At 50.2% G+C, this 22370-nt stretch overlaps 1 protein-coding gene and 1 long non-coding RNA gene across 7 annotated transcripts in view; both read left to right on the forward strand.

Moving 5' to 3' along the window:
- The window catches only part of KY (kyphoscoliosis peptidase), a 52476-nt gene extending 44165 nt beyond the window's left edge, over positions 1 to 8311 (forward strand). For 5 of the 6 annotated variants that reach the window (XM_082392698.1, XM_082392699.1, XM_082392701.1 and 2 more), the window contains 2 exons: positions 581 to 771; positions 4650 to 8311. In XM_082392698.1, the coding sequence (XP_082248824.1) occupies positions 581 to 771; positions 4650 to 5545 (1087 nt within the window). In that variant the 3' untranslated portion in view covers positions 5546 to 8311. The remainder of the gene's footprint in view (positions 1 to 580; positions 772 to 4649) is intronic. The other variant, XR_014244821.1, reaches the window with a different exon arrangement.
- A 4345-nt stretch (positions 8312 to 12656) lies between these two features.
- Positions 12657 to 22370, forward strand: part of LOC309630219 — a 52892-nt gene continuing 43178 nt past the window's right edge. The window contains exon 1 of the long non-coding RNA XR_014245538.1: positions 12657 to 13798. This is a non-coding gene — a long non-coding RNA (uncharacterized lncRNA). The remainder of the gene's footprint in view (positions 13799 to 22370) is intronic.

Consider the following 22370-nt stretch of genomic DNA (forward strand, 5'->3'; position numbering starts at 1 on the left):
CCTGTACGTGCAGGACGCGTTCAGTCACACCCTGCTTTGCTGCATCAGCTCGGGTCGAGTGAAGGCTCGCCCACGTCGGATGAGTCCCCCGTTCTTCTCCTGATCCCCATCACTGACTTCCAGAGAGCCACGTCTAGGCAGCCCCAGGGACCACATCAGGGCCTCCCACCTGCACAGCTGCTCACATCAGGTCACCATGCGGACGGAGCTGGTGCACCAGGCTTTCCCTCCCTGCCCTCCCTCCACTCCACTGGCACCTGGTCTGTGGGTCATGGCTTTGCTCCCTTCAAATCTCTTTGGCTTTGAGAGCAGGGGCAGCCCATTCCCCACCTGGTCACAGCCCTGCCTGGGCAGTGGCCTTCTCTTAAAAGGGGCCTCAGATCCTATCTCACCTCCTATTTATGGAAGCAGCCACTGAGGGGGCATCTGCAGCGCCCACGTTGGTGTTGGAAATGGTGCCTCTCCCCTAGGATATGTTAGCCCAAAGAAGGCCCCAAAGACCCCCTGTGGGTCCCCCCGCCCCTCTGCACAGCCGAGGCCTGCTCCCCCACATGACTACTGACCTGCTTTCCCCCTCCAGCTACAATGAATTCTACTTCCTCACCCACCCTGCGCTGTTCATCGAGGACCACTTCCCGGACAACAAGAACTGGCAACTGCTCAAACCTCCTCAATCTCTGAGGCAGTTTGAGAATAACATGTACCACAAGAGTGAGTTCTACAACAAGGGGATGCTGAGCGCCCACCCGCAGACCTCCATCATCAAAACAGGTAACCCGGGCCCGTGGGGCTGCCCTGCCAGGGCCCAGCTCGCTGGACGCTGTATATGGGGGCTGTGCAGGGGCGACAGAGGCAGCCCAGGCCGTCAGGCCATCAGGGCAGGACGCAGCCTCAGGTCACATTTGCGGGGACGGAAGCCCCTCCCACCAGCATAAACCAAGACAGGGATGCGTAGGGGGTCCGAGGTTTCCCTGGCCTGAGGGGTCGGGGCACCAGGGCTGGTGGGCCCGAGCTGGGGGAGTCTCTCTCAGCTCACACAGCAGGGAAAGGACTGCCTCAGCCCGGGCTACACCCGCCTCCCAGCTCAGGTGCCCGACAGATGCTCCTAAACTCCTGGCAGAGAATGTGTGTTGACCCGGCTGAGCCAGGGTCTGCGTGTCAGTGGCCTAAGCAGCTAGTGGGCGAGCAGCGGGGGTGTCCCAGGACAGAGTGCTGGGGGCTGTAGTAGGGAGGTGGCCACTGAGCTGGGTGTTGGGAGCTGGAGGAGAGCAGGCATCACGGGAGATGGGAGGAAGTGCTCCAGGAAGGACACAGCAAGGCCTCCAAGGTCTGAGCTCAAGCACCCCAGACGACGGCCGGGCTCCAGGGTCGCTGCCTGGCCCCTCAGAGCTCCCCTCGCCGCCTGGATGCCTGCCGGTTCTGCCCGCTGCCCTGTTTCCTTCCCTCCTGAAGGCAGAACCAGCCTCTTCAGCCGACTTCCCCAGGGCTGGGCATGCAGGACCCCCGGCCAAGCTGTCCCCAAGGCTGGCCTGGACTGACCTTTGTTCTCCACCTCCCCACAGGGGCCACGGGCAGCCAGCTGGGTGTGTTTGGGCACTACAAGGCCTATGGGGGGCTGGGCCCAGGGGTGCCAGAGCCACAGTCAGGGCTCAGCCCAGCAGGATCAGTGCACCCCAACACTCCCTCCAAGGACTGCCTACGGGCCCCATCTCTGCCCCCGGGGGCCTGTGTGCTCCCAGGAGAGAAGGCCTGAGCTCACCTGGTGTGAGCACAGCGGGGTCTGTGGGAGGGTCTTCGGGGGACCCCCACCCCACACTCAGGGCTATGGGGGCACCCACATTAGTCCCAGCTGACTTGTCCCTTCCACCTCACAACAGTCTCCTTAACTAGGCTGCTGAGCTCTGGAATACTTTTTTTAACACTACAAATACCTGGCAGCTCCCGCTGCTAAGGTGATGGCGTGAAGCTGCCGTCTCAGGAGCGCGGCTCTGCCATGTACGTCAGATGGGGGCCTGCTCCAGCTGTCGCGGGCCACGGGGCCACGGGGAGGAATGGGCCAGGTCACACCAGCGTCAAAACAGTGCCCCCAAGGGGTTTGCCTTTTCAAGAGACAGAGAAATGTAAACACTGGGTTTCTTAATATATAGTAAACCTAAAATGTGATTGCATATTCATGAAGCATATTTATAGAATATTTCTTTGCTGGAGCTAGTTTTCTTAAGATTGGGGATGGGAAGAAAGCTGAGAGGAAAACTGAGGTGGGCAAAAGGCAGGGAGGAGAGAGTGAGAGGGGGCAAAGGAGGGGTGAGGGGAAGAGGAGGTCACAGGCTCCAACTTGGTCCCCAGGGGTCTCCAAACCTTTATTTCAAGTCTTCCCAGCCAGTCAACTCACCTTTGCCAAGAACGCCCTGGGCCAGGCACGCCGGCCAGGCCTGGGACATGGCAGGAAAGGAGGCAGGCGGACCCTTCCCTGTGGCGCCCGCAGGGAGGACGGACGGGCGTTACACATAACCAGTTCATTACTATGGTGCTAAGTTCCCTGGAGGAGATGCAGAGCCAGGAGAGAGACTTCCAGGCAGCTCAGCCTCACCCCAGGGCATCAGGAAAGCTTTCTCTGCAGTCAGAACGTTACACGGAGGCCTTATCCAGGTTTGGGGGACAACGGTGTGGGGAAGAGCATGTGTGAGGGCCCTGGGATGTGAAGGGGTGTCCCCCGGGAGGATGTGAGGGAATACCGTGTGGGCCTGAAGACGGTCCTGACTCAGGCAAGGCAGGAGGGGGCAGGGCTCTCCACTGGCCTCCGGTTTGATGGTGAAGTGAGTCCCGGAGTGACCGGGTGGATATTTTCAGGAGCCCTCGCGCTGCCATGTGGAGATGCTGGGAGCGCTCCATGCATGAAAGGTGAACTGCACGGGGACCACACAACCAACTGTGGTGCAAGATGGAGCAGGACAGGGTCCATGAGCAGCGGAGGGCTGAGACAGCTTCTGCCCTCTGAGCTGGCTTAGATTAGGAAGTGAGGGGAGAGGAGGGATTCAACCGCGAGAGGCTGATAAGTTTGCTGTTCTTGGTCACTTTCCTTTGGAGGTCACCAGGTCCCATGGTGGCTGGTGGCAGTGGAGAAAGAGTGTAGACAAAGAAAATAACACATAAGCACAAAGAATGCCACAATTAGTGTACGGGAAAGGGAAGGGATCAGGTGGCGGTCAGAGGGTGGGGAGACAGCCAGGCTGGAGAGGGTGGTGGATGCAAGGCGAGGAGAGGACTTCCAGGAGGGCATGGCCAGCGGCGCAGATCCTCCAAGGAAGTCACTGAACACTTGGAGCACGGGAACAGAGGCCAGATTTCAGAGAGCTGACTGGGTGGAGGGGAGCTGCAGTGGGGAGGTGTTTGGGAGAGTAAGGTCGGTGAGGAGTTGGCAGTACCTGGGAAGGCAGGGACAGTCTTCCAGATGGAGGAGCCATGAAGAAGGAAGGGGGGAGGCTGATGGAGCCCCCAACCCGGTCCTGCTGCCTGTGTGGGGATTCTCACTCGCTCCCACGATGGGAGGTAACACTGAATGCAGTAGCTGAGCAGCCTGGAGTCAGGGACCTCGTGGCTGATTAGATAGGAAGTCTCAGGGACACTTGTCCTAGCGCCTGGGCATGGCTTTCTGCCTACCCAGCAAGAGCACTGGACCCCCGATTGGGGAAAGGCTACTAGGGAGCATGGATCAGACACTAGTCTGTCTCCTTCCTTTGCGCTCATCCACGCACGGGACTGGGGAGGTGGCCGGGAGGACGAGCAGGTGATCAGCTTCTGAGAGGAAGGCGAAGCTCTCAGAGAAGCCCTCCCCTTCCCTGTGGTCCTGCGAAGCAGGGAGGACCAGGTAGGGGAGTGCTGGTGGGCTGCAATAACCAGACAACTCAGCCCCTCTCCCTGACAGCAATGACCAGGACAGAGGAAGACAGAGCTGGAGGGCAAGGGGAGAGGCAAGGAGTGGGGAAGGTGGGTGCAGAAGACCCTCCCTTGCACTCACTGACCCCATTAGAGACATGCGGCCTGGGGTGGCAGGGGGGGCACAGGGAGAGTGAGGGACACGCAAGGAAGCAGCCCTGCCCCCTTGAGCACAGCCTCCAGGAGGGAAGCCATTCCAACCCGTTTTTAAGGTGATGTGTTGACATGACAGCTGTGATAAGGTAAGGCCCAGATGCTGGAGGGAGCAGTGTGAAAGCAAGACTTGAGACTTGGAGGCTCTCCAGCCAGAGTCTTGGGCCCTCCTTGTCCCTCGGCCCTCTCCCCTGCCCTAGAATCAGGTTAAGGCTTCGTGCAACACTTATCTGATACGAATCAAATGGGCAAGGTGAGCACATACAGCTGGGGGCAGATTTTTTTCTTGAGACCCCCTCCCACCCAGCTTGCAGCTCTTGAAGAGAACCACCTAGGGGGGTAGGGGAGCCCTTCCAGAGGTGTGCTGCTTCCGGCTTATATCGTGTTCAGTGAGGTCACACTGGTGACTTAAAACTATCGCGGTGAAGGTATTTACACCACGGAAATGGGCAGACGCTATATGTCAGCGCTTTCCCCCCAGAGATCCTGTTGTTAAACATTTACCAGCACATCAGCACAGGCCGGACCCCTCTCACCTGACCCCGGCTCTCTCTCCACAGTGAACGGGAAGGTCACAGTCACCATCGAGAGCTGCGCCCCGACGCTGTTCATGTTCATGCTCAACGGCAAGCAGGAGCACGGGCTGCTGAGCCTCAGGAAGAACGGGATGAAGCTGGACGTGTACCCTCCAACTGTGGGCACCCACAAGCTGCAGATCTTTGCCAAGGGCAACTCGGAGATCTACAGCTCGGTGCTGGAGTACACACTCAAGTGCCACTACGCAGACATCGACGTCCGGCTGCCCGCGGAGCTGCACCAGCCCGTGGGGCCCAGCTGGTTCTCGGAGCAGATGGGCATCACGAAGCCGTCCCACCCCGAGCCCGTCATCTACACCAGCGACGGGCGCTGCTCCGTCAGCTTCAGCGTGGAGGAGGGCATCAGCGTCCTGGCATCGCTGCACGGGGACGATGGCCCCGTCACCGAGGAGACACAGCGGCGCTACATCTTCCAGCTGCAGTGGGAGAAGCGGACGGAGCTGAAAGTCCAGTTGCCCCACGCCGGCAAGTTCGCGCTCAAGATCTTCGTCAAGAAGAGGCAGGAACCGGGCAACTACATCTTCGTCTTCAATTACCTCCTGTGCTGCACCAACAGCAAGGTGAACTGGCCCGTGTTCCCCGAGAGCTTCGGCAACTGGGGGCAGGAAAATGAGCTGCTGGAGCCCCTGTCGGGCGTGCTGCCTGCCAACCGCAACGTCCCGTTCAAACTGAAGCTGCACGGTGTCGCCAAAGCCCTGGTGAAGGGGCAGGACACGTGGCCCCTGACCCTGAACCGCGAGGGCTACTGGGAGGGCAGCTGCAGCACGGCCGGCTGCCAGGAGGTCTACGTCATGGTGCTGGAGAATGCCAACCACAACTTCTACTCCTACATCCTGAAATACAAGGTGAACGCCCAGTGAGGACCGGGGCCCTGCCACCCCTGCTCCGGGCACTGCAGAGAGCCCCAGACACCCCCGAGTCTGCATGGAATCCCTTCTGGGCCTCTGCCTCAGTCTCCCTGCTCTGACGTCTGTGTTCTGGTGGCCGAGGGGACAGAGGCAAAGGCCCTTTAGAAGACAAAGGTGCTATGTAAATCTAAGGTACTGTAAACTGTACACCACTGCCCAGACGCCCCCTTCTCGTGCTGATGCTCTCGTCGTTGTTATCTGGCTGGTGTGGGAAAGCCGGGATGCTGCCCGGGCCGAAAGCTTCTCCCATGATGGGGAGAGAGGAGAGGGCGGGCTCTACGGGGCTGAGTCGTCCTGAATCCTAGAGCCCCTTTCAAGGAGCGTCACGGTGTTTCTCACCAACTCCTGGACCCCAGGGGAGGCTGGACTGTCATCTTTTCCCCAGACCTGACCGCCTTCCGCATTCCCGACGCCACTTCTTGTTCTTCCAGGGTCTGAGAAGGAAGGTGTGGAGAGGAAACTAACTGCCCCCCAGCTGACTGGGGGCTGAGGGCCTCCACAATCCCGGTGTGTGCTGGGAACGTGGCAACAGAAAAGTTATGGGAGACTCCAAGGCCAAGAGCAGCCAGTGCCCGCTCTTGGTGTCCTGGGTAGGGGCCAGGAGGTGCAGGGATAGCTGACAGCCCTGCCACCTGAGTCTAAGGATGTAAGACCTCCGACTCTGCTCTCAGAGGGAGTAATTCAGTCCACTCTGTCTAAGAGCAATTCACTTGGCCCCTCCAGGCCCTCTCAGGCCCCAGCCTGCACCCTTCACAGGAAGCCCCAGGAGGCTGCTGGGCCCTTGGGGAGCCCTGACGATAACACTAAATAAAGACTTTGGGTGAAGTAGTGAGAATGCCGCAGCGCCAAGGGGCCCCCACGATAACAGGGCCCTGCCAGCTCCAAGATCCCTACCACCAAAGCCACACCTGGGGGGACCTCGACCTGTCCTGGGAGCAGTTTCTGTGCTGATCGCTATCCTATGCCCCTTCCTGCCTTTCTCAGACAAGAGAGACCCCCCAGGGCCCGCCTTCCGTAGGGACAGTCCAGAGACACTTACTTGCTCGGGCCTGAGAAGCATCGCTGCCCAGCCGGCCCTTAGCAGCACCTCGGGCCAACGTTGCCATGGCAACAGCAGAAAGGCTGGCTCCAGCAAGGGCAGCAGGAAGGGAAGGATGGGGAGGCCCCAAGAGGCCCTGCGTGGCCACTGCAGCACCATCCCAGCACATGGAGACACTGGAGGTGGTTCCGCCTGCCCTCCTGGCTTCTCCAGCTCTGCAGCCCCTGCCTATCAGTGCCTCAGCCCCTGAGAGCCAGCAATGCCCAGCACTCTCCTCCCCACACTGTCGCTCCAAACGCCCGGGCTCAGCTACAGCCAGGGCCCCCGGGGATCCTCACAGCCTCCTGTGCCTTCATCCTCACATTTGTATATTCAACAAATGTTCGTGGAGCACTTAATAAGCACCAGGTATGGCGTCAGTTGACCTTTCATGCTGGGGCTACAGAGGGAACCAAGGGACCCTGCCCTTGCCATCCCAGAGCTCAGGGTGGGTGGCGGCAGCCTCTCTTGCCCAGGCCTGTTTCAAGTTCCAGGCTCCTAACACTTCAGTCCATCATCCCCCTAGGGTCTCTCCCCCGAAAATCCCCACTGTCACCCAGTATGGACCGGGTCCAGAGAGATGTTACTACGGGGTGCCCATCCTCCACCAGGCGGGGGGCCCTGGAACTCAAGGGCAGTACACCGTGGGGGGCCAAGCTGCCCTGGCCTGTGTCCAGCCGTCCTCTGATAGGCTCTGCCACCCAGGCATTCAGCACCGTGTCACTCATGCCTGGAAAATGCACAAGGGCCGCAGACGCAGAACCGCTGTGCACCACAACAGGGAAACAAGGGGAGTTTTTACACCCTGAAAACAGCCTTTTCTCACCCCTTTGATTTTATGGGCTGAAAGAAATATGCTGTGTTTCATCAAAATAATAAGTGCCTTCTATGACTCATGTCCCTCCCGGGACCCAGAGCTGGCTGCCGGTCCTGCCGAGAACAACATGCATCCTTTACAAAACAATGTAATTAATCTATACATTCTAGAACACACAAAGGATGCCACCCAGAAAAATAGGAGCTGTCCCTAGACGGAGACAGAGGCCCAGCCTCTCAAAGCGCTGGGGAGCGTCAGCAGCCCCCCCTGCTCATTTAACCAGGCGCCCCCGCCCCTTGTAAAGACAGCTGTAGGCACAGTCAGACGACACGTGCATTTCTTCCCACTAAAGTAAAAATACATGAAATGAAATCCAATCTTCATGAATTTTTACACGCATGCTGCTCAGGGTAGAATTCGAGGTTGCATTTCGAAGTCTTTTATTCAAATCCCTATCTTTGTTTCCCGGTCGAGGCGTTCCAGCGGCCAGCGGAATGGCACGGGCGCCCCCTGGTGCCCGATGTGCGGAGCTGCGGGCGCTGCAAATCCCCTTGAGGCTGAATCTATCACCGGGGCTTTTCACAGAATTTGAAAAATGCAGCTGAGATGTTTATGTTAAATTCACTGAGTGCTTTCTCGTGGCTTCTCAGCGCTTCCTCGTGTATACATGGAGCACGTCGTTGCCACGCACAAGTTGTGAGGCGAGACTGGGGCCTGCCTGGCATGGTGAGACGACGTGAATGTAATAGGATTGGGGAGTATTTTGCCCGGAAATCCCGTAGCAGTGGATGGAACAGTTTGACCACACTCATTCCTGCGCCATTGAAGGATTGGAACTGATCGAACTCAGAGAGCTTTTGCTGCAAGTCCCCAGAAGGGCATGGAAGGTCGTGGAGGGTGGGGGGAGTAGAATGGGGCAAATGGGCTACAAACACAACTGCAATTAACTTCTTTTCAGCTTGTTTCGGAAGCGCCACCAGCACAGCTGGACTCCGTTTTCAATCTGATTGTGATCATTGTGTGTTCCCCATATGTTACATTGTCCCACCACGGAGAACCCCTCACAGCCTGCTGAGATTAAAAGGAAATAAATAGATTAACTGAAGCATGAAAGATTTAGGCTAGACATAACAAAGTATTTCCTGTTGTTAAGCAGGAGGGACAAGTTGCCAAGAAAGTTTGTGAAATCCTCTTCTTAAAGGACGGAAAAAATAGAGAAGTTTTCCCAGTGGTCTGGGGTCTTTGATGCCACGCTCACTGGAAGGACTAGGTTCTTTCCAAACCAGTTTAATTCTTGAAATACGCTCGATCACCCACAGCAAACAGGGGACCACAATGGTATGGTCGCGTCCTTTGCTGTTGGCTAAGCATTCAGAGGTTGTCTGCATCTGTGTCCCCCGTCAGTTTATCTGAGGTCGATCATTTCTTTTCATTTGGATGAGTAGTTGGAGCTCTGAAGAGGTGATTAGTTTTCATAACGCGTGCATTGAGTTGTGTGGGCCGCTGGCTGTTGAGTATGCTTTCCCCCACATTGTTGCTCGTGTTGTTTTTCAATAAAATTTATATTCATTTTTATCCAACAATGTAATTATCGATCCATTCTTATCACTGTTCTCACAAGGAGGGGAAAACAGGAAAAAACACTTTCATGTTCAAAGGGAACGCTAGGGAAAAAAATCAATGTCCCAGCTATTTGAATGTGATGGTGAGATGCAAATAGAATGTCAGGCAAATAGCTATTTCACATTAAAGGAAACATAATTAGGTTAGCTCCAGCCCCTCTCCGGCTCACGTGCCTTTGAAGAACATGAAGGCAGTGTTCATTTCATTGAATCTTGTTTAACTTGAAATTTTTTAATTCGATCCTAATTTCTGTTTTTAGTGGGAGAAAAAAAAAATGTTCCAGAAATGCCTATCAGCCTACTTTTTGTTGTTGTTGTGAATATATATAAATATATATTCCTTGATATACATATACCTGCAGAAACTTTCCAGCAGGTTACCTAAACAGATTATTCATAAATTAGACATTTAGGGAAATACAGAAACTGAAAATCTAGACACCTCTAAGAAGCTGCCGTAACCATGGAGACCATTCTCATAGCTGTCGTGTGAAGGACAAAAAGAATTCGTGTTCCCAAATCTGGCCTTGTCACGCCCCTCACTGCTAGACCCACAAACACAAGCCCCAGCACGCTTCTCCTTACGAAGGAGGCCCACGGTGACCCATATCTTTAACAGCATGGTAAGGGAAAGTCAGAAGACACAGTTTCCGCATAATAGAAGGGGGGACTCTCAAATTCTTAGACCAGTTTGAAAATGCCAGCCCCGAGGCTGCAGTGGATGACCTCTAAAATCCCTTCCGGTCCAGAGAGCTTGTGATGCTGTGTCTCCGTGAACAGATGCTGGCAGGCGGTAGGCCTGGGATTGTCAGTGACGGAACACCTGAAGGGCCCTGCTGGGTTAAGAACCTGCCCTGCAGCCCCCAGCAGACTGCGCTGCTGGCTCCTCTCTTGCCTGAGGGCAAGGGGCTGGAGAAAACCCAGCAGAGGGACCAAAGGGGAAGCAACAGCCCCTGACAGGATGTTCAGGGGCTCTCTGATTTTGTGAGCAGAACTAAAGAAAACTAAAATTCAGGCGGCAACTGGGACGCCGTCTCTTGGATGTCCCACCCGCATCCCTGAGTCAAAAGATACTGAACCAAAGTCACTTCTCTCCCCCAGATTACCTCCACCTCCTCCTGGGCCCCCAACAAATGCATCCCCATCCCCTAAGTCAAACTCATCGTGGCCACTAGTAACCCCAGCATCCCCTTCAGGGAGGAAATCTGGTCCATTCTGCCGTGTTCCATATTGGGAACAGTCCAACGCCGTGGGCACTCCTTTGAGCGGCCTCTGCCATAATTCAGGCCCTCCTCATTTCCCAGTGACACCGTGTGCTTGCTTCCTCTGATGACATGAACCTCCACCTGCCCTGTGACTCTCCATGCTTCCTCTTACTTGAGCACCAGGACTAGTGTGTTGGTTAAGACAAGGTGTCCATGAAAACCTTCCAGAAGTTCGCCACCTCTGGAGAAGGCATAATTTGGTCAGGTGTTGGTGGAAAATGTAGGTCTTCAAACAAAACCTGGTTTTAATAGGGAGGCAGGTAAAATCCCAGAGTCTCCTCCTTTTCCTGGACTCTGAAGAGGCAAGGTGCTGAGGACGTCTCTAGGGGACAGTGTGGAGGATAGCTCCACAGTGTGTGGATAGCACCACAGCCAGGGGAGAACTCTGACAGGTGCAGTGGTGGTGGCTGCAGGTGGTCCCCCTGCTGGTAAGGGTGATGGCAGAGGATGGTCAGGGACCCTCTGGCCATGAATAGTCTTATGGAGTTGCCTTTCCTTCACCTAATGATGTTTCCTGCCCCAGCTTCTCCCCCAGGGCCCAGTCTGAAGGAGGCTCTATAACCTAAGCTTGGTGCTTCCGTTCAGGAACACAAATACCCTTGGAGGCACCTGCCGGTCCCACACAAACAAGCCCAGCGAATAAACCTTCCTACAGGAAAGCTTCTAAAACCCCAGGAAAACCTGTTACCTTAGGAAAGAGCTGCAAAACTGGCACATCTTTTGTTATTTAAGACCAAAAAGCATAAACAGTTTTTACTGACAAAGCCTGAGTACTTTCAGGACCATCTTCAGGAGGGTTGATGTCTCGGAAAGCAATTGTCCAGTGAACACTCAGAGCTCCTGGTTCTTTGAGCAGCATTGTCCCCAAGGCCGATGCTCTAAAGAGAAGCGCCTGCAGGATGAGACATAAAAGAGACAAAGTGCCTCAAGGTCCTTGTGTATCCAGTGGCAAAGCTGAGTCACAGGGTTTGAGAATGAGAAGGAAACCTGGACTTAAACCGGCTCTCCACATGTTTGGTCACTGCTGCCTGGAGCACTGGGTTAAAAAGGATTCTGAGGTCACATCGGGCTCAGTAGGAAAGAGTATTGTGATTACCTAATGATCCACAGACACTGGACTGAAGGGTGAGGTGCACCACTTATTTGCCAATTCTGACCGAAAGGCAGCCAAACTCAAGCCAAGACCAAATGATACAGGAGGTTATTCAGACCAGTGGGTGAGCGCTGGCTTCCCAGCAAACTTTGCCCACTGGCGGACAACCAGTCACCTCCCACCATAGACCCGAGGATGTTGCTCTGGAGGCGTCCTGACCACCTCTGGGCTCCAGGAGGTCACCACCCAAGCCACCCGCGTGGAGCACATGCACGCACGCAGACATAGTGCTGCAGGAAGGAGGAAGCACCCCGAACTTGTGTGTTATTCCATCTCATGATGAAACGGTACCTTGCATTTATTTATTTATGTATTTATTTTAAAGAAATTCACGTTCTTTTATTTATTTATTTATTTATTTATTTATTTATGACTGTGTTGGGTCTTCGTTTCTGTGCGAGGGCTTTCTCTAGCTGTGGCAAGTGGGGACCACTCTTCATCGTGGTGCGCGGGCCTCTCACCATCGCGGCCTCTCTTGTTGCGGAGCACAGGCTCCAGATGCGCAGGCTCAGTAATTGTGGCCCACGGGCCCAGTCGCTCCGTGGCATGTGGGATCCTCCCAGACCAGGGCTCGAACCCGTGTCCCCTGCATTGGCAGGCAGACTCTCAACCACTGCGCCACCAGGGAAGCCCGGTAGCTTGCATTTAGAATAAGCAATCAGTACGTGTTTGAAGTGAACATCAATTTGTCCTTTCAAAAACGAAATTATAAATCACTGGATTTATTTACATGGTTGTTGACCCAAAAGACTGTTGAGTCATCTTCTTTCTCCCAACTAACTGAAAACTATATGCTGGGCGACGAGCTCCTTTGCCCCTGTGGGAAATGTGGATTGAAAGGACACAAAGATTGCCACCTGGCTGGGCGTGCTCCTGGTGTTCACCTCCAAAAAGCAATCAGGGCAACCGATCGACCGGAGGAGTGCCCTTCTTCCCGGGGGAACTGCCACCCTAGGCTTGTGCTGAGATTGCTCTGTTTCCACTGGGGGGACGACTGAATGCCTCCGTGACACAAGGAATCAGACCTAATTCCGCCCCAGCTGTGCGGGGACCGGGCAAGGACGCCCCCTCCAGGGTGGCAGGGAGGACGGTGGGGAGGATTGTGCCATGAGGGCAGAGGGGCAACCACACCGAGAATGGCCGAGAGGAATTGGGCCACGTGATTAACGGAGAACAGATGTTAGGAGTGAGGGGCCCCTGGCAGCTCCCATATGGACAAAGAGCGGTGATGAGGGAGGACGAGGAAAGTTTATGCAAAAGAAATGACTGCGGGATGACAAATTGTCTGGTGAGCACTCTGCCGGTCTGTATATGTGTTAGTGTGTATGTGAACACCAAGGGGATCTGAAAGTTAACTTTGATCATTTCATTATATGACAAAAAATTAAATGTAGCCAAGATACCGTAGGCATCTGGAGGCTGCTCCCCATCTTTTGTGATCACCTTGCCCTCAGGACTGGGATGAGCCTGGGCACCGAGAACCCTTTCGTGTCTGTTTCATCAGCCTCAGATCCCCTTCCCCACCTCCCAGGAGAAACGCAGTGGAGAGAACCTGATCTTGGGAGGAAATCGACTTTGTCCGTGAAAGCTTTGCTTGACATTTTTAAAGCTCAACGAGAGTGTTAAAAGCCCATTTTAAAAAGAAGGCAATGGGCTTCTCTCTGGAAAGATGGCCTCTTAGCCGCTGGTCACTGTTTGAGCAAAAGCTGCCTTGTGCGAGCCATTAATGCAGGACTGAAACCTCGGTTTCGCTCTGTAAACATTGGCTTGACTGGGGGGGTGGTGGGGAGGCCTTGGCTGTGGTGATGCACCCTGGCCCCAGGTCGTCCTTATCACCTCCACACTGGTGTGGGTAGAGGTTACAAACCTTACTGTTCAGACTTCACAGTGTTAATCGGTGCCACCATTTAAAAATCAGGAAAATTACCTTAAAATCTGACTGGCAACTTTTCCCCGAGAAGCCTGTGAACAGCTCCACAGGGAACGGAGTTGCAGCGCCCCCTTTGGACGGACTGGGTGCCCAGGTCCTCCTACCCCTCTCCCTCTGACCATCTCCCAGACCCTGAAGCCAGGGTCAGCTGCCCGCCCCTGAGTGGATGCTTTCCTACAGCTGCCCCCTTCAGTGACGGATATTGCCTGTGAGGCCCCATCAACAGCTTTTTGATTCTCTTCCCTATTCAGCATCTCATCTGGCCTCACGACAACCTCACTGAGCGAGTATCAGAGTCCACATTCTGCATATGAAGAAACTGCCCAAGGGCGTACAGCTGGTAAGTGGAGACCCGGCTTTGAGGTTTCCCTCTCTGCTCTCAGACTCATTTCACTCGGCCCATCCCCCTGGGCACTGGGGCCTTCTTTAAGCATTGGTGATGCAAATTGCTAAGGGCGCAGGTGTGTTACTAGACCCGTCACGCACACTTGTCAGAGGTTCTGGGAGCAAGAACAGAGCTGGGGTCTGTGTCCCCAGCATCTTCAGGGAATCATAGGTGCTCAGGCTTCTAAGATGAGGAGTTTGCTTGATTAAATATTTGATGAATGAATTAATAAATGGATGAACTGTCATCTGAGTAGCCCACATAGGTTTAACTATTAATCACAACGCATTTTAACTGCAGAAATATTTTAGCTCAGGCAGAAAAGAAGAGGAGGAAGGGTAGTCTACAGTGCACCCATGCCAAACCCTCGCTCGCCACCGAGGCCCCCTTCTCATTTAAGGGAAGACTTCCCATGAAAAGCATAGACAATAATATTTGCACAACCCTCTGGGGTAAACTGGAGAGGATTTAAGGGTGTCTATATGAGACAAAATTCATTACATTTTCTCTGCCATATGTAATTTTGATGATAAAAATAAAATGCAAGTATTAGGAAAGACATTGAATTTATATAACACTTCCAATATGATCTTTTCAAAATTTTTAATGAAAACCCTGAGCTTTCTTTCATAACCTTAACTTTTTTTATTGCAATATAGTTGATTTACAATATTGTGTTAGTTTCAGGTGTACAGCAAAATGATTCAGTTACATATATATTTTTTCAGATTTTTTTTCATTATAGGTTAATACAAAATATTGAATATTGTTCCCTGTGTTACACAATAAATTCTTGTTTCTTATCTATTTTATATGTAATAGTTTGTTTCTGTTAATCCCATACTCCTAATTTATCCCTCTCCCGTCCCCTTTGCCTTTTGGTAACCATAAGTTTGTTTTCTATGTCTGTGAGTCTGTTTCTGTTTTGTAAATAAATTCATCTGTATTATTTTTTAGATTTCACATATAAGTGATATCATATGATATTTGTCTTTCCCTGTCTGACTTACTAGGATAATCTCTAGGTCCCTCCATGTTACTGCAAATGGCATTATTTCATTCTTTTTTATGGCTGAGTAGTATTCCATTGTATATATGTACCACATCTTCTTTATCCATTCATCTGTTGATGGACACTTAGGTTGCTTCCATGTCTTGGCTATTGTAAATAGTGCTGGCAATGAACATTGGGGTGCATGTATCTTTTGGAATTAGAGTTTTTGTCTTTTCCAGATATATGCCCAGGAGTAGGATTGCTGGATCATATGGTAGCTCTATTTTTAGTTTTTTAAGGAACCTCCACAGTGTTCTCCACAGTGGATGCACCAATTTACATTCCCAACAACAGTGTATAAGGGATCCCTTTTCTCCACACCCTCTCCAGCATTTATTTGTATTCTTTTTGATGATGGCCATTCTGACCAATGAGGTGATACCTCATTGTGGTTTTGATTTGCATTTCTCTAGTAATTAGCAATGTTGAGTATCTTTTCATGTGCCTGTTGGCCATCTGTATGTCTTTGGAGAAATGTCTGTTTAGGTCTTCTGCCCATTTTTTGACTGGGTTGTTTGTTTTTTTTGATATTGAGTTGTATGAGCTATTTGTATATTTTGGAAGTTAACCCCTTGTTGGTCATATCATTTGCAAGTATTTTCTCCCTTTCCGTAAGTTGTCTTTTCATTTATTTGGTTGATGGTTTCCTTTGCTGTGCAAAAGCTTTTAAGTATGATTAATGACCTTAACTTTTTATATCAGGATTTATGCTGGAAATTGTTACAAACAATTCCTAATTAAGATATTTTTAGCTAACAGTGTCTTTAAAGTCCTTCTAGTACACCTTGATGAGAAACTTTACAAAGTAGTGATAATTTTCTTTACAACATTAATTTGAAAACTATCACACTACAAAATGTATTTAAAGACCCATTGCAATTCCTCTTCTTTAACTGACAAATTTATTGTTGAAGTTTCTGGTAATTTGTGGAGAGATTTTGAATCCAATGAAGCATTTTTAAATCAACTGTTAAATTATGAGAAACACTAGTTTAGGGAACTTCTGTTTCTCATTGGAGTAGTCATCTTGTAGCTGGCTTGGGGTGAGAGGCGGCAGGGTACACAACAGAGAACTATGATTATATGACCATTGCTGGATAAAACATTTGCTTTGTTTGTAGGATTTAATTTTAGGCCAAGAGTCCAAAATGCATGTCCTGAGATTCAGAGACTACTGGATTGTTTTGTGAAGACAGATATTCAGGACCGCCATCTAGAGCTGTACCCACAGGAACTCCGACTGGCCTCCCTGTGTTACCAACCAGGGTTCCTGGCCTCCTTAATCAATAGAAATTGATCAAAGGCCAGACAAGAAATTCAGGCAAGGCTTTATTGGGGCCCCTGCTGCAGCAGGAGGGAGCAAGAACAAGTAACAGTTTCCCTTCCTCGATCCCCAAGGGGCGGGGGTGCGGCGAGCTGGTTAATTATATGGGGTGAGCGTAGGGTTTGGTCCAAGGGTTGGGCCGGAGGGGTGGCTTAGGTAGTCTGCCCACCCCCTTGATGGTGCTGTGTGGGTTTTTGGTCTTTTTGTATTTTGTTGTTCATAATTTGCCCCGACTGCACATGCATGCAGTTATTTTTAGTCCCTTACCGTTCTTTGTACTCCGTCGCTCGAGGATAGGTGTGTCCAGGGGCAAGCACTGCAGCAAAGGCTCCCAGGTCCCAGCCTGTCTCACCTGCACCAACTACCCACCTCCTGTCCCTTGCCCCGCAGTCCCCGGGTGGCTGCCCTTGGGCTACAGAATTCTGCTTGGGTGCACAGAGCCCCAGCTACCCCCGTGTTTCATGGGCTCCTTGTCCACAGCGGACGGCGGCACCCTCTGCAGCTCGGTTGGAGGAGACGTTCGAGTGGTCCAGCTTCTCCCTGATCATGTGCAGCAAGCCCAAGATGCCACTTGTCACCCACTGGGTTTGTCACCTACAGGGACTGTGGGATGCTTGGCCAAACCTAACTTTCCTCTGAGGAGCCCCAGGCCAGGAGCTGTGACCATCCCAGTCTTGACCTGGCTGCCCTAAATGCTGAGAGCATCCAGAGCCCAGGGTCCCCTGTAACTCAGGGGAATGCTCTGAGCTGTCGAGTGCATGACACTAGTTCTCCAAGATGCCCAAAGTCAGTCCACGAATAATGAAAAATAAGGTTCCCCTTGCATAAATTGGTTTGTGATCTCATCCGTTTAAAGACTGAGTTCTTAGAATCACAGGTGACACTAAGCACAAATACTGCCCCCACTACACAAGTGAATGTTCACAGAAAACCAGACTGACCAGGGACAAGGTGAAGCATAAATAAGCTCTAAGCCTCTAAATTCTTAACCTGGAGTCCATGGACCCCCTACCAAGAGGTCCAAGGAGAGAATTTAAGGCTCCATGAACTTGAGTGGGAAAACTCGACATCCTTATTCTCAATAAGCTCTAACTGAAATTTAGTTTCCATTCTATTAGGAATATTGGCCATAAACTACAGCAGTGCTAGCAGTACCTGGGGCTTTATTCCAAGAGAAATCACAGGTATTTTCACCTCTCACTACAGTTGTTGCAGACACCTCAAAATAGTATCTTCATGCATCATTGCTTCAAAACATAGTGGGCAATAGACCTGTCACTGGGTCTCGTTATTTAATGAGTTGATAAAGAGGTGCATGTCATACTTTAATCACAAATTTGTTTTTTCTTAGGTTTTGATAAATGAATGTCATTGTAATTGGTTTTCTTTTTAACATTATATATTTCATTTTGTGGACTTAGTCACTATTCTGAGGGGTTCATAGGCTTCATCACTCTGCCAAAGAAGTCCCTGGCACACAAAATGTTAAGAACCTCTAAGTGCCTAAGGCCCCCAGCTCCCAGTGATTTGGAAAGCACAGGGGAGGCCATCAGGGAGAGGGATGCAGGGGTCGTGGCCAGTGGGAGGAAGAGAGGCAGCTCTCCCAATTCCATCCCCGCTCTGGGGGAATGACACGCAGCCTTTCCCATTCTGCTTTGGTACATTTCTAAGGAGCTCTTATTAACATTTTGAAAAATTTCAGGTCTCTGGAACACAGTTTGAGAAGTGTGGATTTAAGGAATGACTTAACCTGGGAATATACTGGAATTGAGTGGTGTTGCTAAACCATGTGTTAGTGTTAAAACTTTTGAAGCAAATTAAAGAGATCAAGGGACGCCTTCTTAGTCCACAAGCAGTAGCTCATGCAGAAGGTAGCAGGTTGGACACATCACCCGTCTAGAACCTTCCCCATCCTTTGCTCACGGTCCAACTCTTATTAATATGAACAGGCTGCTGCCAGCGTTCCACGCTGGGCTGAGGCGCCCATCAGCCCAGAGGAGAATCACTAGGGAAGCCACAGGGCTCCTGCCTCAGCCACCACTCTGTCGGGTTACACGGGGACCTGCACACTGTAGCACATGCTTCTGCTGGGAGCAAGGGCTGTGCTCAGCCATGGCTGAAGGGACTAACTGGTAGAAAACACTTGTCGCCTTGTTTGTGGCATTTAATTTTAGGCTGAGGATCTGAAATGCACATCCTAGATTGCAGAAAGATTCAGACTGGTGAGTTGTTTTAGTCCATATTACACATCAGGGGCAAGACACATCCAAGAGATGGCCCAGTGAGAGGCCCATGCCGCTTCCCCAGGCCAGGGCTTCGGGCCTCAGGACAGCTCCCGGAGCTCGTGGCGGGTCCATAACAGCACCGGGCAAAGGGGTGTCGACCGGTGTCTTAGCTGATCTTCTTCCCCTAGCTGAAGAAATGAGAGGGTGAATGGCGTGTACCTGGCTTTTCTTCCTCTGTTTTGCTGTCACGCTTGTAAAGACACTGGGGACTGGCCAAGCGGTCTTAGGGCACAGTCTTGTATTCCCACACTTCCCAGCAGTGGTCTGGAACTCCATCTAAAACGTTCTGTAAACAGCCCTCCTCTAACCACTGAGAGAGCACCGAGCATTCCCGTAGCCCCTCCAGACAATATACTTGGCCAAGAAACTCTGCCTGGTTGATTACCACGGACGTTGCTGCCAGGGCCGTCAGTCATCCTGGAAGCTGCCCCACTAGCGGCAGCACAAGCCTGCGCTCCACTGCGGGGAGAGCAGGAGCCCTCGGTGGCCCGGATCCCGGCAAAGCCCTTACCCACGGTGTCTCAGTGTGTAATCTTGCCCCCACACAAGCAGTTATTCAGACAGAGCTTGATCACCACCCTCTAAAGAGGGGTGCCACTGTTACTCCCGAGTGTGAACACGGAAAATATGAAATTTTAGAATAGCATGTGCTGTATGTGCTGTAATGTTTTCTGAATATAAACTTGACTTTTTTTAGGTGTTGCTGTGCATCAGAGGCTTTTTTCGGAAAGAGCTTCATTAAGATATAATTCACATGCCATATAAGTCATCCATTTAAAGTGTACAGTTCAATGGTTTTCAGTTGTGCTATATTCAGAGTTGTGCTATATTCAGAGTTGTGCAGCCATCACCACAATCAAATTTTTGAACATTTTCATAACCCCCAAAGTAACCCTTACCCTTTAGTCTTCACCCCCAATCCTGCCATACCCCCCAGCCCAAGGCAACCAGCAACTACTTTCTGTCTCTACAGATTTGCATATCATGGACGTTTCAAATAAATGGAATCACACATATGTGTTCTTTTGTGACTGGCTTCTTTCACTTAGCGTAATGCTTTCAGGTTTCATCCATATTGTAGCATCAGTACTTCATTCCTTTCTATTCCCAAACAATATTCCATTATATAGATATACCATGTTTTGTTTATCCATTCACCATCTAAGACATCTATGTTTTTTCCATTTGGGGGCTGTTATGAATAATGTCTCTATGAACATTCGTGTGCAACCCTTTGGACATATGTTTTCACTGATCTTGGGTATATACCTAGGCTTGGTATTGCTGGGTAATATGGTAAATCTAAATTTAACTTTTTGAGGAACTGCCAAATTGTTTTCCAAAGTAACAACCATTTTACATTCCCATCGGCAATGTATGAGTATTCCAATTTCTCCACATCCTTATCAACATTTGTTATTTTCCATCTTTTTTTATTACAAGTGGGTGTGAAGGGTTTTGAGTTGCATTTCCCTGACGACTAATGATGTAGAGCATATTTTCATGTGCTTATTAGCCATTTGTATAACTTCTTTAGAGAAATGTTCATTCAGATCTTTTCCTCTCTTTTAAATTGGGTTATTTGTCTTTTTATTATTGAAAAGCTTGAATTTTTCATGACTATTCAACTGCACTTTAAAACTCAGCCCCAATAGGAATTTGTTGGGCTCCTCCAATTTTGTATCTCTCCCCAGGAAACGGAACACCATTCTGGGAGAATTCCGCCCCCTAAAGTTGTGGTTCTTAATCTCTTTTTGGCTCACAGATATCTTTGAGAGTCAGGTGAGAACTATGGATCTTCTCCCTGCATTTAATATCAGGGAATTCCTGGACTTCCCACCATTCAAGCTTTGCCTCGACTAGGTTCCTTCTTTTCATAAGAGAAGTATAAACCTACTTCTGATTGGATTGTCAAATCATTTGAACATGGCCTTAATGGGCAACATAAGTTTCCCAAATTCTAAGCTCCCACAGAGAGATAGAGTGAACCATGTTGTTAAAGTTACTAAAACCGCACTGTGGAGAAATAGCTTTTATAGAAGATTGCTTTTATAGATGACCGCAGTCCATCATTCCTCTAACTGTTCCCTTTTGATCAAGCCAAGCCAAACCATGAGAGCTTCTCACCGTCACGTTGGGGACTTCTGAGAACCGGTTCCTCTGAACTGCACTTCAGCCTCATGCCAGCAGTCCACACGGAAGCCCCCTGTAAGGATGTACCGATCCTCTTATTAGTCAGTTACAAAAATGCTGTGTCCCGCTCCCACGGCTCATACACACACTGAGGAAGAGAGTGCTTCTCCTGAACCCATGGTGTTTTGATTTTGTAATAATTAATTAACAATAATTTAATTATGTACTTAAGTAAGTAATAAATAAATAAGTAATAATGTTTTCGTCTCTACTCTGGCCCTGAAGAAGCTCAGAGCAGCATTGCTGCCTGCCTCTGGCAGCTGGACTGGACTAGCTGTTTGTTTGTGACCAGCGTTTATAGCCCTCACCTGTCCTTTGGCCCAACCCCACTGTTAGTTCCTTTTTAAAGCATTTTTATATACTATTTCAAGCTGTTTCTAGAACAAGTCAACACATTTCTTTTTCTAACCTTGCCATTCTGCACCTCATGTTGTGCACTTCATGAAACACCATGCATGACAGCTGTTTGCTTAATGTACATTCTCAGTGACAGGTAGAGCTTATCTTGTAGTTATTTTTCTCACGTGTAACGTTTTAGGTTCTGGACTCAAGGATATTTTGCAAACAGACAACCATCACCTATAGTTTACCAGGTGTTACATGTCTGTGTATGAAAGGGAAGGTAGAATTTTTTGCAGCTAAGCAGACATAATAGAAACACATAGCATTGTATTGTTTCTATTCAACAAGATACTTTCATGTTTACTAGGCCAGGCACTGTTCTAAGTGCTTTACAAATACTTATCTTCACAAATCCTAGGAGGTAAGTACAATTTTTATTTCCCCCACATTACAGATGAGAAAATGAAGTCATGGAGAGGTTAATTATTTTGCTCAAGGTCACAGGGCTAATAAGTGGCAGAGCTAGGATTAGGAACAGGGTTGTGTGCCTGCAGAGTCCACACTCTCTATCCCCAGGCGCTGCTAGAAAGAGCTGGAGCTTTGGGACCCTGGGCAAGCCACTTAAATCCTCCCTGTCACATGGGACAATGACACTCACTGCCTCCTAGACTTGTTGAAATCAAATGAGGCTCCATGGAAAGGTCGTGTCCATCCCATAGTGGGAACTCATCTTTGTCTTCTTCAGCTAAAATCTGTGTAGAAATCTAAACACAACTTCACTAGAATCCAGGCCAAGAAGAATAACTCACCCAACAAAACACCATCTGAAAACCCAAAAGTAGACAACAGCACCCTTATCTTTTCAGCTGATTTGGGCACCCTGATCACCGAGAGGTTTTGTAAAATGTATTGTATATGAAGAAACTAACTCAAATTTAATTTTGACACATTTTAATATTTGGCATATCTTTTTGAAGAATGAAGTTGAGAGATGAAATTACAATCAAATGTTCTGACAAATTCAGACAATCATTAACTACTTCAACTTTAAACAACACAGTATAAATTTAAGGAAATACATAGCACCTCATGATTCCTTAAGTGTTTCCAGTGACTACAGAGTCTGCCATTGTTCCTCCTAGTCAACAAGTACTAGGAGCATTCCAGAAGCAGGGGTTGTACCCTACATATTCTAAGTGGAACCTTGGGACAGTCTGAAACTCAGAATCTCCTCATACCAGTCCACACTGGTACAGTATTTTCAGAGTCTGCAAAGCGCTCTCAAAATATCTTTTCAGTAAATCCTCTCAACCCCATGAAGTATTATCC

This window comes from Balaenoptera borealis (genome assembly GCF_965194805.1).
Source record: "Balaenoptera borealis genome assembly, chromosome: 5".
In the NCBI taxonomy this organism is placed as follows: Eukaryota; Metazoa; Chordata; class Mammalia; order Artiodactyla; family Balaenopteridae; genus Balaenoptera; species Balaenoptera borealis.